Below are 17157 nucleotides of genomic sequence, written 5' to 3' on the forward strand. Positions count from 1 at the left end.
TAAAGAGCCTACAACAGTGTTTGGCACAGGAAAAACGAGAAGGAAGGATTTCCTCTGTTTTTCACACACAAAAAAAGAAACAAAAAACTCACAAAAATTGGGGGCACCTGAGTGGCTCAGTCGGTTAAGTGTCTGCCTTCAGCTCAGATCATGATCCCGGGGTCCTGGGATCGAGCCCCACATCGGGCTCCCTGCTCAGTGGGGAGCCTGCTTCTCCCTCTCCCTCTGCCTTCTCCCCGCCCCCCCCATTTGTGCTCTCTCGCTCTCTCTGAAAATAAATAAAATCTTTTAAAAAATATCTCACAAAAATTGCCTGAATTCTCTACTTCACCTACCAGGTGTAGCTATGGGCTGGTTGTAGCTGATGCAGCACACGGATTTGGGTCTTCCGACTCCTTGCAGAGGTGCCATTCTGTTAAAGGTATCTTCGCAAGTTGACCATACTAAAGTCCTTGGTAAGGCTGCGTCAACATTCCAGAAGCCACCTTGGTCTCTCTCCACCCTCCCTGACGCTGAGCCTAGTAGAACCGTGACCAAAAATGCCGCAGTCACCTACCTGGAGAGCCAGGCCGGCCGACGTGGCTTCGGGTGCCTCGCCGTAACGGCAGACCCCCCGGTAATACGGACTTTGATCTGTGGGCATGGCACGTTCCAGTGGAAGGCAAATCTTTTGAAACTCCTTTTTGCCACTTCTACCACCTTTTTTGAGAAAAATGCAGGAAGTACAGGTGCTTTGGGTATTTCACGGTGTCCTGTACAGTGAGGCTGGAGGTGGTCTGCACGAGCTGTATGTGCATCATCACGGAGGGAAAGAAAAGTTCCCATTGGTCTTGAAGGGCTGGAGTCCTGTCATTTTCTCACTTGGTACATGGCTCTCATGTGAAGTCACGTCTTTCCACCCCCCTTCTCTCCCTTTAAATATTTTATGGGCAGTGAGCTTATAATATGTACCATCACGGCTGTTCCCTCAGGGGTCAAGACAGGTTTAATAATGAGATGCAGAAGAGTGACTGTAAAACCCACTTCAGGTTAAGAAATGGCATGTTTTATTGAATCTCGTGTTAAAGGTGGTTAACTCATCAATGGGTGATGGCTGGGGTTAAACAAGTTTCAACACGAGTTCTCCTCGGTGTGAGAAACCAGCCTGTCTCCTTCCCCCAGGCCCTCCAGCTCCCAGACGAGGCCGGGGTTAACACTGGCTGTCGAAACTCAGAGGTTCCCCCTCATTCACCACAAGACCGGGGCGGAGAGGTTTGGCGAAATCCTGCCAGACTTCAGGTATAATGGGGACTCCAGAGAGCACAGCTCGTGAAAGCCACTGCTCTGTGGGCCAGCCCATCCCTGTCGCTGTGACGTGACAGGACCCGTGATGCGGGTGGGGCTCTGCACAGCTCCCTGTATGTGCGGTGACCCCCACGGACTTGGCGTGACGGCTCTGCTCCAGTGTTCCGTCCTCCTGTTCATTTTCACGAGCTGCAGCCGGGCGCTTCTGTGATGCGCCGAAGGTCAATGCATTCAGGAGTGAGGAGCGTCGGGTCCTATCAGGAGACCTGCCATTCTGAAGACCAGGGGTTGGGGGGCGACAAGGGGAGGGAAGGCCAAGGGCCGCTCACTTGGGAGGCGCTGGGAGAAAGGGGGAGAGAGGGGGAGGCTCTATACTGGAAGGCTGGCGTGCCCCGACGCCCACCAACAGCTTCCCACGAGAGTGCCCACGTCGGGACGGCAGCCTGCGTGGTGTCGTTGTTGATGCCATGCTCAGATCTGGTGCAAGATTCAGCCCTTAACCTCAAGAAGCCGCAACTCACTGGAAGCCTGATCAGGTCCCCAAGAAATGGACCTCAGTGAACTGCAGTAACTGTCCTCTTCTCTGGGAGTTTCCACCTTCTGTACGTGGGATGGAACACTTACTACACAGATGTCACCGAAATTAAACTGATTTCTAAGGAACATGCTCAGTTCCAGTCATCCCCCCCACACCCTCCTCCCACCAGGAGGGAAGGAGCTCCTAAAATTTTCCCTTTTTGTTAGATTTCCTCTGTTTTTAAAAAACAAACAGGGCTAGAGACCAAGAAGTTAACCAGTACCTTAATGTGTAACTGGAGGCAAAATGTTGTTCTACAATAAAATGAAAAATTCATGTGCAAAGAAATCTTCGAGGAAATAGATTTAGAAGGCTTTCTTCATAGAAATGCAAACTTGATGAAATGTGTTAAGTCAAATTTACTGCCATGAACAGGATCCGTTTCCAAAACGATTGATCTTGGCATGTCCCCAGGACAAGCATTCTGCCAACAGGGAATCCCATGGTCTTGCTTTGCTCCAAGGACAAGCTGACTTGAACACTAGTAATAGACTGGGCACTCCGGTTTCATCGTGCCTCAGGAAAACCGCCCTGTGGGTGTCACACGCTGGTGTGTGTACAATTCCTAGACTCCTCCAACAGAGGTGCCATTGGACAGATCATGACAATACAGACCCCTGAAGATTTTTTTCCAGACACTGCCCACCCTGTATGCTTATGGAGATGCAGATTCAACTTCATTAGCGTGTGTCTCTTAGGAGACTTCTTGCAAAAATTCTTGAAGATTGTCCTCCCCTAGGGAACCACCCTCAAGCATGACTCTGAGATTGCCTTAGGACTGGTGAGGCATTAGGGGATTGGAAGCATGACTGCCAAATTCCCTGGCCCTTCGTCCAGTCTGCTACTGTCAGTTGGGACCTCCAGGTGCAGAACACAGGCTCCGGGCCCCACCCCCTGCCCATCCCCCAAAGGCGGGGGGGAGGGGGTGTGGGGGCAGCCATTTTCCCCCCCTCGCAACTGACATAGTCTAGAGAAGCAGTGGTTTGGACACCCTGGGTTTCATCTTTCGTTCTTGACGACGTGATGAGGGTAGGGTTGCTGGCCACCAGTCTGGTTCCAAGTTTTAATTCAAGCTTGAGTAGACTTGCATTGTTTTCATCTTACTTGAAATTCTCCACTCCCTGAGCATATCCCTCACTCTTAGCCTGGTTATGCTGCTTTAGGTATTTCGTATTCGGTGAATGAGCTTCTTTAGTGACTTCTGTTGCTTCCTCTCTTAGTTAGAAGGTCGTCACATCATTCTCTTGTAGCAACATGGCTGGTTTTCTCTTATTCTGTGCCTCAGAGTGTGTTCTCTACTCTGAAGCGTCCTTCCTCCGGGTCCTGGTGAGCGTTAGGATTCCTTCAGGACTGAATTCAAACTCTGCTCTGGCTCAGACCCCTTCTCTGGCTCGCCTCCCTGTGTCTGCGTCCAGCATCTGAGTCCCCACACTGCGTGTCTCAGCGTGCGTGTGCCACCAACGTGGCTGTCGCCACCGCTGTATTACAAGCTCCAGTGGGACCAGACTCTTCCGTCCGTGAGTTCGCAGCATCTCACTAACATGGCATCTGGTAAACGAAGAAATAAGTGAACAAACGCGTAGTGCTCGTCTGACTGTCAAATCTTTGAAACCACTTCCTGTCGTAGGAAAGGAATCCCTTTATTACACCTTGAAACTTCCCACTAAATGCCGGCTCCTTTCCGTCACTTTCTCGCTCCACTCAACAAATCTCCCAAACTTCTTTGGAATAATGAAATTTTGAGGAAGTGAAACAACATCACGAAAACAACTCCTCCAAACCATTTTTTTTGTCTTCCTTGATGTTTATATCCCATATGTATAACTCAAATGCACTGTTCATGATAATGAGCCATTCTTAATACAGTACGGATTGAACACCCCTCTCCAAGAAGGTCACAGTGCTGTGCACACATGATCCCCATAGTCTTCATGACATACCTGAAGGAGGGTGACCGCCCATTCAGAATTCACCGCACTCCAACAATCCAACTATGTGAAGTTGACTTTCTCTCCCTCGGGGCCAGGGGAGGACCAGAGCAAAGTTCAAGTCTGCAGTGGCAATGGCCATGTTCTTACTACTGATCTTACATTCCAGAGCCTTCGGGGCAGTCTCAGGTCAGAAACGGAGCTGAGTCTCTCGGCAGCTGCAGGAAAACCAAGAGTCAAGTCTTGGAGTAATACTCATCATAAAGTGCGTAGATGAAGTGTTCAGGGAGGTCAAGGGAGGGAAGGTGACTTCCGCCTGGTGGGGTACGGCAGCGCCTTCAGTGGGTGGGGCCTGCGGTCCTTCATTGTAGGCTGGTGCGTCCAAGTCCCATGTTGGACATTTAGTAGAGAAGCAGTGTGATCTGGGGGTAATCGGCCCTGAATGAAATGGAGAGAGCTTAGATGTTTGATCCCAACTCTGTCGTTAGTCAGCTGTGTGTGAAGTCACGGTTCCCTTCAGACGTATAAATGAAGAGCATTGGGCTGAATGCTCGCCAGGCCCTTGACAGCTTTAGAGCAGAACGATTTCTGTTCTTGCAGAAGCTCCCAGAACTGCTGCCCCAGACCTCCGTGCACATCAGAGGTCCGGCTGAATGCCCATAGCACTCTGTCTAGGCCCCTTTTCTGATGTTTGCCACCATTTGTTCTTCTTTCTCTTTGTGCACATCAGCTGCCATGATGGATGGGAAGCTCGCTGAGGGCGAGAGTCCTCTTCATTCATTTTTGTGTCCTGTACATAGTGTAGGTACACTCACCTCCTGTCTCCTTGCCTCAACCTGTGACTCTCATCTGAGCCTTTTCAGCACGTTGGCCTGTTGTCTTTGCCCTCATCCTCTGCCCCGACTCCACTGAGCGAATCTTCTTGAGACAGTCGTGTGCAGTTCTCGTATCTCCTGCTCTCCTCCCTATTACTCCCCAGCTTCTGCAGGGTGGCATTCTGGCCCCACCGCCCCACAGAAGCTGCTTTTGATCAGTTCCCAGAAGAAGATCATATTGTCATATCCAAAAGGATACTTGGGCATTTCCATTGTAGCATGCTCTGACCATCACCTTGTTCTGAAAACTCTCCCGCGGGGCTCCTGCGGAACCAGTTATTCCTGCTCAAACCCTCTTCGCTTCCTCTTTCTTGATATTCTCTATGGTTCTCTTGATAGTCCTTGGCTCTTGGCTCTTTTCACTGTACGTTCCCTCCTGGACAGTTTCACCCATGCCCATGGCCCCAGAGCCGTCACTACAGCCTGGGTGCTCTGTGGCACCCAACTTCTCTCCAGCCCCAGTCACATCGAGTGTGGCGTGTCCGGACCTGCACTAATCAGTCTCCCCCAAAACTACTTTTCTCATGTTTCCCCTCTTTGGGCCATGCTCCCGTGATGGTTCTCATTCCCCCTCATCCCCACAACCAGCCAGTTGCCTCTGAGGTTTAGACCATCAATTTCACACGGATGTCCGCAGTAGCCTCTTAGCTGCCCCCCCCCCAACCCTGTCCCAATTTATCCACCACATCGTAGCCAGAAAGGACTTTTCTGGAATTTAGATTTGATCTTGTTGCCCTTGCTACCTGAATCTTCTATGCCTGACTTGACTTTTAGACACAATTTCAGTTCCTTAGTACACAGGATCCTCTGAGACCCAGGTGCCAACTGCCTTTGCATCTCCTTCTTGCGCCCTTCCCCACACACATATTGGCCTCCTTGCTAGGAGGAAGTATGCTTTTTCTCACCATTGTGCCTTGCACAGGATATTCTCTTGGTTTCAGATGCCATTTCCCCCTCTTCTGTGAGCAAGTCCAACTTGACCTTTAGGACTCGAATCACATATCCCCTTTGCTAAGAAGCCTTCACTTTCCTCCCCAGGCAGAATGAAGTGCCTGCTCCCTTGAGCTCCTGCACCCCCTTGTTCTTCTGTCTAGCATAGCACTTCCCATGTTGCTCCTGGGGCTGTTGACACATCAGCCTCCCCCATACACACTGAGCACCCGAAGGGCCTGAAATTCTTTATTGGGCCTTGTTCCCCAGTTCCTAGCCTAGAGCCTGAGACACAGTGGGTACTTCACCCATCTTTGCTGAATGGATGGACAAAGCCATGCTAGAAGGGTAGCCACACAGGGACTCAGCCCATCTTCCCCAAGCATTAGCTGTAGGATAGAGCCCACCTTACCCAGCCCAAACCAGGACTTTTCCACATTTTACTTCTGTCTGCTTTTTAGGGATAAATTCCAGTCTTTTCTGAAAAGACTGCTCTACTTGCTGACCCCTGAACATTCCATTCTCATTCTAGTCTCTCCTCCACAAATTGAATAGGTTAATGGAGTGGGAATCCGAGTAGACCCCACATGTAAAGGCCTATGTTCTATGCATAAGAGCATCTTGCCTTTTAGAATAAACGAAGCAGCCCTGAATTATTTAGCCTCTCGTCCCCTGATAGCACTCCCTCTTTCCCATTCCCCTTGTGTTTTGAAGACCCTGCCAGGCATTAGCTACACATGGCCCTAACTGCCTGATGACAATTTTCCATCATTTAAGTGCCAGAGCCAAGTACCATTCCCCTTTCCTTTAAATTAGATAAAACCCAGAGCTGGGGCTTGCAAGTGATGGAAGTCCACTGGGGGAATTAAAGGTTCAGAGAGAACAGGACCCATTATAATAAAAGCATTTGCAAGGCCAGTGATTCCATCTACACTGTGGCTCTGAGGTTCCTTGGGGTATGATGAAATATAAAGCGAGAGGACCTTTGAAAGTGGTTGGAGGAATTTATTTTAATTGGAAATGGTGGTAGCGTTCTGCTTGGAGTAAACTCCGTGGATCGTGCACGGTGGTGAGATGGGCATTGTGTAAAGAGCCACAGAGCACCCAGGGGCACCACGATTCAGGACCTTGGCGCCACTCTGTCTCAGGTTCCTCCCACTCCTGCACACCTACCAAGCGAACCTGATCGTCAGATCCATGCCTCCTGCCCTCCCTCCCGCCTCCCCTCCCTCCTCCCCTCCCTCCTCCATCCCTTTAGTAGCTCTGCATTCCTCTGTCATACTTTGTATTTGAGAAAAATTATGTAATAGCGCCTAAATCAATCAACTGCTAGACCTTCAAATTACTCATAATTGTGAGGTCTAAGAAAAATCCCTGCAGCAGAGAGCATGGCCAGAAGAAAAACAAAGACAATCTGCATTTAAATGTGTAATATACTACAGAATACCAGTAGTTCATTTTTCCCAGCATGTCCTGTGCCCTGTTCACGGCACCCCCCTTATATGCCTTTGCTCATTTCAGTCCTGCCGTGCAGGTGTTACCTCCGTTGCACAGATAAGGAAACTGAGGCTCAGAGAAGTTAGCACGCTTGCCCAAAATCATGTGGCAACAATGATGAATGGCAGAGCCAGAACTGCCTGTAAGATATGGGCAGAAACTATACTGAGTGGCAGAACCAGGTTTCAAACTCAGGTCCGACTACAAAGCCCAATCCTGTGTCGCAGGGCCCGGTGACTCAAAAGGGTTCTATTCCTGAACGTCACCAGAGGCTTGCATTTTCATGGGTTTACTTTTGACGGGGAGAGATCCTGTTATTACTGATGTGTCCTTATAACAGTTTGAGGACTCAAGTTTAATAGTGTGGGGTTTCTGAGACTGTTCATACAGTTGTTCAATCTGCCTTTACTTTCTCACTTTTGTATTTTTAGATGCATCATCCCATTCAGATGAAACCTGCAGATAGTGAAAAGTCAAACGGTAGGTGGTGACCAACTGTCTCATGTAATACTGTCTGTTTCTTTCAATGAAGGAGTCAGACCGGGGAGGGAGGAGCCGGCCCCACGTGCTTCCTGCTCTGGGAAAAGTGGGGGATACGTCTCTGGTGTAAAGATCTGTTGAAGACATTGCAAGAAATGGTTTTCTGTGTCCCTCTGTTCGGGGCTTGCTCTGTGTGGTAACTCTGTGGCCTTTGCCTCTTGTTGATCCCCTCCCACTGAGCAAGCATCCCAGGACACCTGATGGAGAGGAAGGACCTCAGGGTGTGCAAAGCGGATGAGCGGGAAAGGGCTCACCCACCAAAAATGCTGCTTGTCTTTTCTCCTCCTTTGGTGTGTTCATCTATGGCACTCTTCTCTAAGTTGTACCGATGCATCTGCATCCAAATTCATTCAGAATTTAGCCAGCTGATTACATAAACGGACGCTCAGTACTAAAATATGCATGGGATGATGTCTGTGAAATCATCGAGATTTACCTCTCCAAGATGCAGGAGGGCCAATAGCCACATTTTTCTCTCCTAACTTTCTGCTTCCCTTTACACCCGCCTTCTGTCCCCATTTTGTTCTTTGAATTCACTGAAATGTATGTTAAAGGAATCTTCTACCTTCTCAGACCTCAGCGCGTCTCCGTCCCCCAAGACTGACATAATCAGCACTGTTTGCTTCCACAGGCAGGTCTGCACCTCATTAATTAGTAATCAGGGCAGAAGCCATGCACTCAGAGATCTGCATATCTGCAAATGTAAATTATGATTGGGGTCTAAATCTCTCCACAAGGCATTTTTTGCTAATTGTAGTGCATCCCATTTTCTGGCTTCTTCACAGACTAGGAAGTTTTGAAGAAAATTCCAAGTCAGAGCGTGGTGCCACCAGCACCTGATTGATCCGTCAGGGAGTAGACTTGGGCACTTACCCCCTCTCCCCACCCATCTCCTCCACCACTGCACCCCTGTCTGAGAGTCTGTTCCCTTCTTCCCGTACCACACACCGCAAAGGCAGCATCCAGCATCAGAGGGTCCGAAACCTCGCCCTGCTTTCCTGCAGGACCCCGGTCAGGTGACTTCACCCCTTTATTCAGCAGTTACCCCATGATGACTTACTGTGGGAGGGGCCTGTTGCTAGGGGCTGGGCTTCGGCCCTGAGTCTGAAGCAGAATAAGGGAAAGGACTAAGAAAGACACTGCCCTGACCCCATGGAACTTACTGACGTTGAGTCTACTGATCTAACGGTCACTTAACAACCAAACTTGGATCTCCTCATTCATGAAATGGGAGTCATGGTCACTACCTCCATAGATAGGCTTTTTTTTTTTTTTTTTTTTTTTTTTTTTGACTCACATAAGATACAACAGTGCTTTGCAAACAATAGAGCACCACTTCTCTAAAATGTGGGTTATTGTTACCTCCCGGATTTTTCTCTGGCCTCATAGGGCTCTGCACTGAGAGTGTCTACAGGCGGAAGGCCAGGTGCCCATGCTGACTCCTGAGCCTTTTTGCTCCAGAAGTACACATTTACAGTCTGTTCTGTTCCTCATGGGAGAGAGGAGTTGTGTATTCGGGGGATGAACCCTGTCTGTGAAGTCATCTGGTAGCTCCTGGCCCCTAAGAGATGCTCCCTGTCTTTGGACTCTTAATTCTCTAGCCTGGGTCAGGACAAGGGCCATGAAGGAGGTATGGTCTTATTTCTGAACCTTGGGTCACTGTTATAAAAACAGGATGAATTAGATAACTCCTCTGGAAATGTTTGACCTGGAATACCCAAGTCGCTGGACCATGAAAGGGTTTCTTCTTTAGCTTTGCCGCTGTGTGGACACAACGCCTGACTTAGAGAACCCGTTCTATAGGCTAGCGACCTGGAGGTCTCAACTGGTTGGTCACCCTTGCTTCTAGTGTCAGCTCTGGACTCCAAGGCTGATGTTTGCTCTGGGTTTAGAATGGCAGCAACAGAGTAGAACCACCCTCAGCCAACCATTTTGCCAAGCAGGATTAGACACTGTTATTACTAAGATGCAAAGATACCTAAAAATGCCGTTGTTCAGGAAGCAACTCAGGGTAGCAGGTAAAAGCTATCTCGAGGAGCTCAGACTTGACCCCTGCCTGACCGCGCACGTGTTGGCTGGTTCCTTGGGCAGGTTCTGTAACCTCACCCAGGCCCCATATCTCCGGCTGCAAGAGGGGGCGCTCGGTGGTCCACAGTCTGAATTCTTCTTGTGACGCCCACCTTACGGGGTGCTTCGAGGAGTACATAAGTTAACATCTACAAAGAACTTGGCCTAATGCCCGGCACTTAGTGAATATTTGCTCTGCTAAGTCATCGGCGCACTTGTGGGAGGTGAGCGGCGGTGTTATGCTTTGTGGGCAGCCGAGGCTGCCGCTCCTACCAAAGCACGGCTCCGGACACACGAAGGAAAAACCACCTCCACACACCTTCTCGTTGGGCCAGTTCTTCCTTTGCTTTATAGATTGACCTTCACTTTCTGAGTTTCCGGGGCGGGGGCGGCGGGGGGGGAGTCAAAAAGTGTAAGTGGACTGAAAGCTCCTTTTAAGGCATTTTTCCTTATGGAGGTGCAAAGTCTGTGCCTCACCTTGAGAGACGGAACAGGCCTCAGGGTTCTCCTTGGACCTGGCTGAGGAATCAGGAGCGATGTATCATTTTCGAAAGCAAGTGATAAAAGGCGCAAGTCCTTTCTGATTTCACATGGCAGTTTTGACAGGTAAGCGTGGTTTCCAAAGCTCATAGAGCACAAAGATTTCTTTGGCTCAGATGCTCTCAATAGCTCCTGGAGTTGTGAAAGAGAGATAACGAGCTCTAATTGCACCTTTATTGAGTTTGCTGACATTTATGGATAGCACAAAGGACTCATCACAGTTAGACAGTAACCATCTTCATTATCAGTATGTTCGGCTTTCGGAAACTTTGTATTTGCGGAGCAAGAAAGGGCTGCTAATCACTGATTAATTAGTGATGGACAAATGAATTCCAGAAAGCAGTCGCTCTTTGAAGCCTTCATCCATCTAGAGATTCTGACAAAGGGAACCACTGTGGTAAGCCCGAACACACTCGGTTGCTCTTGGATCTGCCCCGCCCTTCAGTATTTTCCTACAAAGGCTTTCCAGATCTCCAGGCCTCCTAGAGCCTGCCCTCTTAATGGGCTCTGATTTAAGCTGCAGCCTCTAGCATATTTCTGCAAACTCACAGCATTTTACTTCTAACTGTGCCAGGTGTTCAAAAAAAAATCGCATTCTGGATCAGCAATAAAATACTGGGGTCTTTAGGAAGAGCACACTGAATAAATACCCAAATTTCACAGACTCCAAGTTGTCTTACCATTCTTCCACTGCGTACAGTTGAGTAATGGCAGCGGAAGAGGCTTGATTGAGGAGGTGTGGATTCTGGATTGCAGCATACCCTAGCACATAGTTACTATCTTTCATTCTGTATACCATGGGAGGGCCTCTTTTCCAGCTTTGTTTGCTATGCAGGAAAAGGTACCACCTGTGCAAGATTGAAAAGTAAATGCGGTTGCCGGATCTGAAGTTTGTCTAGCAGTAAGTGATAAGAAAAGCATAGAGGTTGCCTTTGGTTCTGTGCTGGGGGTCTCAGCGACCAGCCAGTGTTCACTCTTATGTCGTGCTCCTGGTTGAGAGGGTTGGTGTTTTTGTTTTGTTTTACTCTGTAGACAGAACATAAATGCATCCTGCTTGAACCCTCCAACCTCACAACTTGTCGGGGCTCCTTAGAGCCTCACATCCAGAAATGCCAAGTAAGCCCTTTCTCTTTTCTCAAGGCCTCCGAAACCCCTGGTGTCCATGCATTGAGTTCAGAGCTCACAGGGTCAAAATGATGGAACGTGGTCAGGGAGGTTGCAGGTTTGCAAGCCTCCAGTAAAGATGGGAATCACAGGGCATCCCCATCCGGTCACTTTCCAATGCACTGGAGGAGGAAGAAATAATTTTGAAATTCAAAGTGGAGAGACTCACGGATTTGGAGGCAGTAATTAAATGCCATATGTTAGCACTAACACATTGAAAAGTTGTTAATTAATTCAGGCCGCCCTGAATCCAGGTGTGACTTTGACAGATTGTACACCACGGTGTTCGCACAGACTTGCAATTAGGGATTTTTCAAAAACGAAGTTTCTATTCCTCGAACTTAAAAAAGTCCCCACTTAAAACTTAAAATATTAACCCGTTCTCATGCCACGGGAGGAGAGCTTGAAATGGTCCCTGGTTATGGAATAGCTTCCGGTCCGGTCGTAATGAGTGATGGGGTCGCCCCACCTGCACAGCACTCGGTGTAAAAAGTATCGCCCCTTGCTCATTCATCTGTTATCCTGAAGGAAAGTAGACTTTTCTTTCCTTCCTTCCTTTTTTTTTTTTTTTAATTTCCGTAAAGCACTTAACAGGATACTGTAAACACAGTAGGTTTGTTGAAGCAATCCGCATTCGCATGGATTGAAAACCTAAGTGAGCCTCTGCCTGCCTGTGGACACTGAGGAAAAAACCCCACCAAGAAACTCATCAAAAATTGATGGACAGTTCAGTGAATGCACGATAATTATGTTTATTTAAAATGCTGACAAAGCTGTTTAGGGATCCTCAGACTGGGAATCCCAGGAATAGGTTTTACAAATAAATTTTCACTGGGAAAACTCGAGGGGGAAGAAAGCGGGGAGTGAGTAGTTCTCCCCGTTTGCCCTTAAAGCACGCGCGGCCCCAGCTGTTAGAGCCACAGAGGTACTAGGGCTAGCGAAGGATTGCAAACATCCAGCTTCCTGGATGGGGCGCGCGCCCGGGAGGACATCGGCATTTCGGAAAGCGTCTGGGAGGTGTAGGTTTCCGTTATATTTCCTTACCTACTACTTAGCATTGAAAAGAGCGTTCTCTTCCATCTCCCTGCCCGGGTTTAGCCGGCGGGATGCCTCGGAAGCCAGGGTTTGTTGAGCGGTTGTTTCCAGTTCTTACTATGCCTCTTAGGAAAAATCATTCTTTAGCTTATTCGGGAGCTGCACATTTAGCTTATGCCTGCATCACCCTGGAGCTCCAAACCTGCAGTGTTTTAGCTCCATGCCATCATGATAGGTTTCCCAGTGAAACCAAGGACTCACTGGGAATTTATCATTTGCTTTTGTTTGAAAGAACTAAAATGGGATCCTTCAGAATAAGAAGAAATTCAATAGGATTTTTTTTTTTTTTTTAGTCTCAAGAAGATATTAGCCACAGCTTCCTCAGGTAGAGGTCCTAGAGATGGGGGGTGGGGAGGAGGCTACAACTGCAACTAGAAGTTGGCCGCTCCCTGCTCTGCAGCGCTTCAGTCCATTCCTTCCCACCGGGGGGATGCCGTGTTCCCTCTGGGCCACCATGTCATCCTGGTGACCCCGCTGTTGGTGAGCACAGATGCTACTCCCACCACTAACCCATAGATCACTGGTAGCTCACCTGCTCTGATGGGAAAGAAAAGAGCTTCTTAAATGTAAGATTGTTATCTCAGGGAGGAAGGCAGGTCCCCAGCTTCCCCCTACGACTCAGAGCCAGTGATGCCGTTGCCCACGTCCACTTTGATGTACCCATTGCTGGGTAGCAATTACACCCAGGACAGGGTGTTCCTTTCCTTATACCTTGTGCTGCCCCCATGCTTCTACCAGTCTCTCCCTGTGCTCCTTAAAGGCCAGCTTACATGCCTTTCTCAAGCTCTTGGCACACATCGGCAGCTCATGGTGCTGTGGAATCGTGGCTTCCAATGGTCCTCAGAGCCCGAGTTTCTCTGCACTATCTCGGGAGCTGCCCAAGTGCAGAGCGCGGCTGGTGGGTGGGATTCTGGGCTTCAGCGTTTCTGCCCGCCCCCCCCCCACCCCGCCCCACTTCTCTCTGTTCCTTAAGAAAGACAGCAAGGAAGAGTTGAAACCCATTTTATGGATGATAAGACCAAGGTCCACAGAAGTTTTCTCACTCCCCAAGGTCGCACATCAACTCAATGGCAGGGCTGGGACCAGGCAAGTCTCCTGACCTGGCCCTGCCCACCCCTGGAGGCGTCCTTTCCCTCCTCCGCTCTCGTAGGAAACAGCACCACCGGGGACAGGACTGGAGCCAGGAGCGGGGCAGCAGGTGTGGTCCAGGTTAGGCCCCCTCCTTGCTGAATGACCCCAGGCAAGTTCCCTCCCTGCCCTACGGGGTGGGGTGGGTGTCTTTTAGAGTGAGACAAAACGTCTTTCAAGTCTCTCCCTTCCAGTCTGGGCTGTACGGGAAGGAGCACTTAGCTGCCTCACTCAGGCCTCTCAGAGCTGCGCTGTCCACTAGAATGTCACCTGTGGCTTTTTAAATTTAAATTAGTTACAGTTAAATTACAATAACAATTCAGTTCCTCAGTCACACTGGCCACGGTTCAAGGGCTCAGGAGCCATACGTGGCTTTAGCTACTGCAGTGGACACCACAGGCAGAAGGGTTCCCCTCGTGGACGGGTGTGGCTTCAGAGCAAACCTCCCTGTGTCCCATCCCTGCTTCCCCCACAGATCTCTCCCAGGCTCCGGCGCGGGGTGGGGGGTGTCCAGGCCAGTTCGACTCAGGCACCAAGAGCACCTGGCCCTAGAAAGCCTAAAATACATTCTTGTTGTTTAAATGAAAATGAGACACTGACTGTCCAGGGCAGGAATAAGGGAGACAGAGATAAAAGCCAGTTGAAGAGCAATGGAGAGATGATGATACAGACACAACACGGAGGTACGAACACAGCGGTGGACGGCAGGGCCCTAAGCCGGCCTGCCTCAGGTGCTACCACCGCCAGCTGCCCTTGCTCCCGGTCCCAAGAAATGGATTAAAATGCAACACAGGAAGTAAGCAAGACTCTTCCCCATGGACGTCTAGAACGGGTTTTTTCTTTTTTTTTTTTCCTCTTTCCTAAAAAAAGGCTGCAAACACTGTCCTGAAATCAGTGATAATTGAGCCTTTGAGGCTAAATGTAGGCCACTTATCCTGAGTGCAAGCTTGTAGATTTTCAGGAAAATCTCCCAGGTCATCAGAGGTAAACCTTCCCCAGTCTTACCCTCCTGGCAGTTTCCAAGGTTAGAATGGGCGTGTGGTTGTCCGTTAAGGGCTCCACCCTGAGCCTGGGGCTGTCCCGATGGGCTTCTCAAGTAGCCACAGCTCTGTTCTCTCCCTACAGTTGGCTTGCTCTTCAGTTGCAGGTGCAGACCATGCTTTGTCCAGGTTAGAGCTGCACAGCCAGTGTGACAGACAGATGGACAGACAGGTTATTTACTGGCTCTCCAGAGAGATGAGCATCTCCCTTATCTCTTCTTATTGTCTGGATCCACGGGGCAAAGCTATTTGAAATTGGGGGAGAAGGTTTTCTCCGAGTGCCCTATTAAAAGTTTTGTTTCCTATCACACTTCCTCTGTTCATCCCATTTTTCTTTCCCTGACCCTTTTTCTTTCTCAGTCATTCAAGTTAAGGAACACCTACAAAAAAATTCAAAGGCGTATTCCAAAATATCTCTATGTCACAGTAGTATTTAGCAACTGCATGGAGCTTTAACATATTAGTAAGCACTGTGAGTCTCCAAACAGGGTGGGAAGGGGAGGACTTTGTAGGTTTCCTGTCCTCTGAAGGTGTCGTAGGGGTAAGCACGACCTCACAGAGGAAGGCAGTGTCTGGGAAGGTCTGGGTGGAGAGCAGAGCTGGGGGGAGGGGCATGGAAGTCAGAAGAGCTGGCCTTGGGGCGCTGCTTCCTCTCACATGACTGGGCGCCCCCAGCTTGATGTGGTAATGAAGCATTGATTACAAGAAAAGGGATAATAATGGCCTTTGCTCATTCATTATTTTTATCTCCTAGCTGTGGAAGACCGAAAATTGTTCATAGGAATGGTTTCGAAGAAATGTAATGAGAATGATATCAGGGTGATGTTTTCTCCATTTGGCCAGATAGAAGAATGCCGGATTCTCCGGGGACCCGACGGGCTGAGTCGAGGTGAGTGTGCCGTCTATAAAGTCTCTTCCCTTAAGTGCTAATTGGAACTCTGTGTCACAATCAAGGTAGACATAGCCACCGCACGCAGCGAGAGGTTACCCTGTAATGTGTCCCGTGTGATCAAGTTATCCACCATGAACTTTTCACCGTAGCAGAAGTGATCGCCTTGTATTTCTCAGGTCAAGAAGGTTTTGAAGGCATCATATTAGCTCAGGCTATCCCAGCCAGCGGGGAAGCTGACAGGCTGCCCTGTCGTTATACACCTCTTTCGATCTCAGATTGAAGTATGTTTTGGGGGCGAGGGAGGGATGTGGAGGAGGAAAGAATATGGGTTGTTTTCATCTTAGTCTCTGGCTTCCTGCCTCTGCCCGAGAGAAACATGAAGGGGATGGGCCTCTTGACAGTGATAGAAACCAAGGAAAATCGGCAGTGTTCCCATGTAGCGCAGAGCAGGTAGGCACTCAGAAGCACTGGGCCTGTCCTGGGCTTATGAGGGTTTTATTTTAAAGAACAAAACTTTTGGAGGCCTGAGCACAGGAAGTCCGTTAAGTGGCAGAGAGATGACTTGGTCCAGAAGATTGTAGGCTCCTCTTTGTCACCGTGACAGAAGCAGATATGGTGGCTTCGAGCACTGACAAAAACCAGTATTTTTGCAAGCAGCTATCCAAGGTAGCGGGAAATAAGTGTTCGCTTTCCATGTTTGCCTCTCCTTGGACAGCGTCACACAGGTCCTTCCCTAAACCACTCCTAAGCGCTGTCACTGAGCATTCACCCCCATCAGACTGTGTTTCCCGAGACAGCCCAGGAGGCTGGAGTCAGAGTGTATATATAAAACGTATGTTCCACTTCCTCTAAGAAATCCATATGTTTGCAACACAGAGAGGATCTCATTCTATTAATGTACTTACCGACGCAGCTTCCATGGGGCTAATTAGAAACTTCTTTTCATTCCCAGTCTCTGACCACATGCTGAAAGAAAAGCCTGGGCCTTAAGTCCCCAAGCACGGATTTTCCCCCATCTCCCTCATTTTAGCTGAATGCAGCACCATGTGAGAAAGAACACTTGTTCTTTTGGCTTTGAGACACGAAACTTCACGATGTCAGCTGCTAGAATGGAAGGCACAGAGAACAAAAGTTTCCCGCCTACACCCACCTGCAGAGCCCCGCACGGGAGGGAGTCGAGGGGAACAGTAGGAGGAGGTGAACAGCTTCCAGCTTGCGGTGCCCGGGTCTTCTTCCGAAGGTGGTTTTAAAAGGAAGGAGGCAAGGGAGGGACAGCTGGAGCCTTCCCCGATAGTTGCGAAGGCTGTCAGTCGGCCTCGCTGCAAGCACGGGCGTCTCTGGCAGCTGCACGAGATGGGCGCCGAGCGGGGCCCTGACGCGCAGGCGCAGAGACGCGCAGACGATGCACAGACACAGGGCCTGGGGCGGAGCCGGAGCTGCCCGCCCACGCTGCTACCGGCGCCGCCCACAGCAGCCCCGGGGCCGGAAGCGCACAGGAGAGGAGGGTGCCAGGACCATCGTGCCATCCCCGGCACACCCACCCCCGAGAGCCTTCCAGCCACGTGGGGTCATCTGACTGTGCTGACAGTCCTGATAGGTA

The 17157-nt window shown here is 49.6% G+C and overlaps 1 protein-coding gene across 10 annotated transcripts in view; it reads left to right on the plus strand.

The window, feature by feature from the left end:
• CELF2 (CUGBP Elav-like family member 2) overlaps window positions 1-17157 on the plus strand; it is an 803688-nt gene that overhangs the window by 718772 nt on the left and 67759 nt on the right. For all 10 annotated transcript variants that reach the window (XM_032426083.1, XM_032426080.1, XM_032426078.1 and 7 more), the window contains 2 exons: window positions 7523-7571; window positions 15420-15554. In XM_032426083.1, coding sequence (XP_032281974.1) covers window positions 7523-7571; window positions 15420-15554 — 184 coding nt within the window. The remainder of the gene's footprint in view (window positions 1-7522; window positions 7572-15419; window positions 15555-17157) is intronic.

This window comes from Phoca vitulina, unplaced genomic scaffold (assembly GCF_004348235.1).
Source record: "Phoca vitulina isolate PV1807 unplaced genomic scaffold, GSC_HSeal_1.0 scaffold33, whole genome shotgun sequence".
Classification (NCBI taxonomy): Eukaryota; Metazoa; Chordata; class Mammalia; order Carnivora; family Phocidae; genus Phoca; species Phoca vitulina.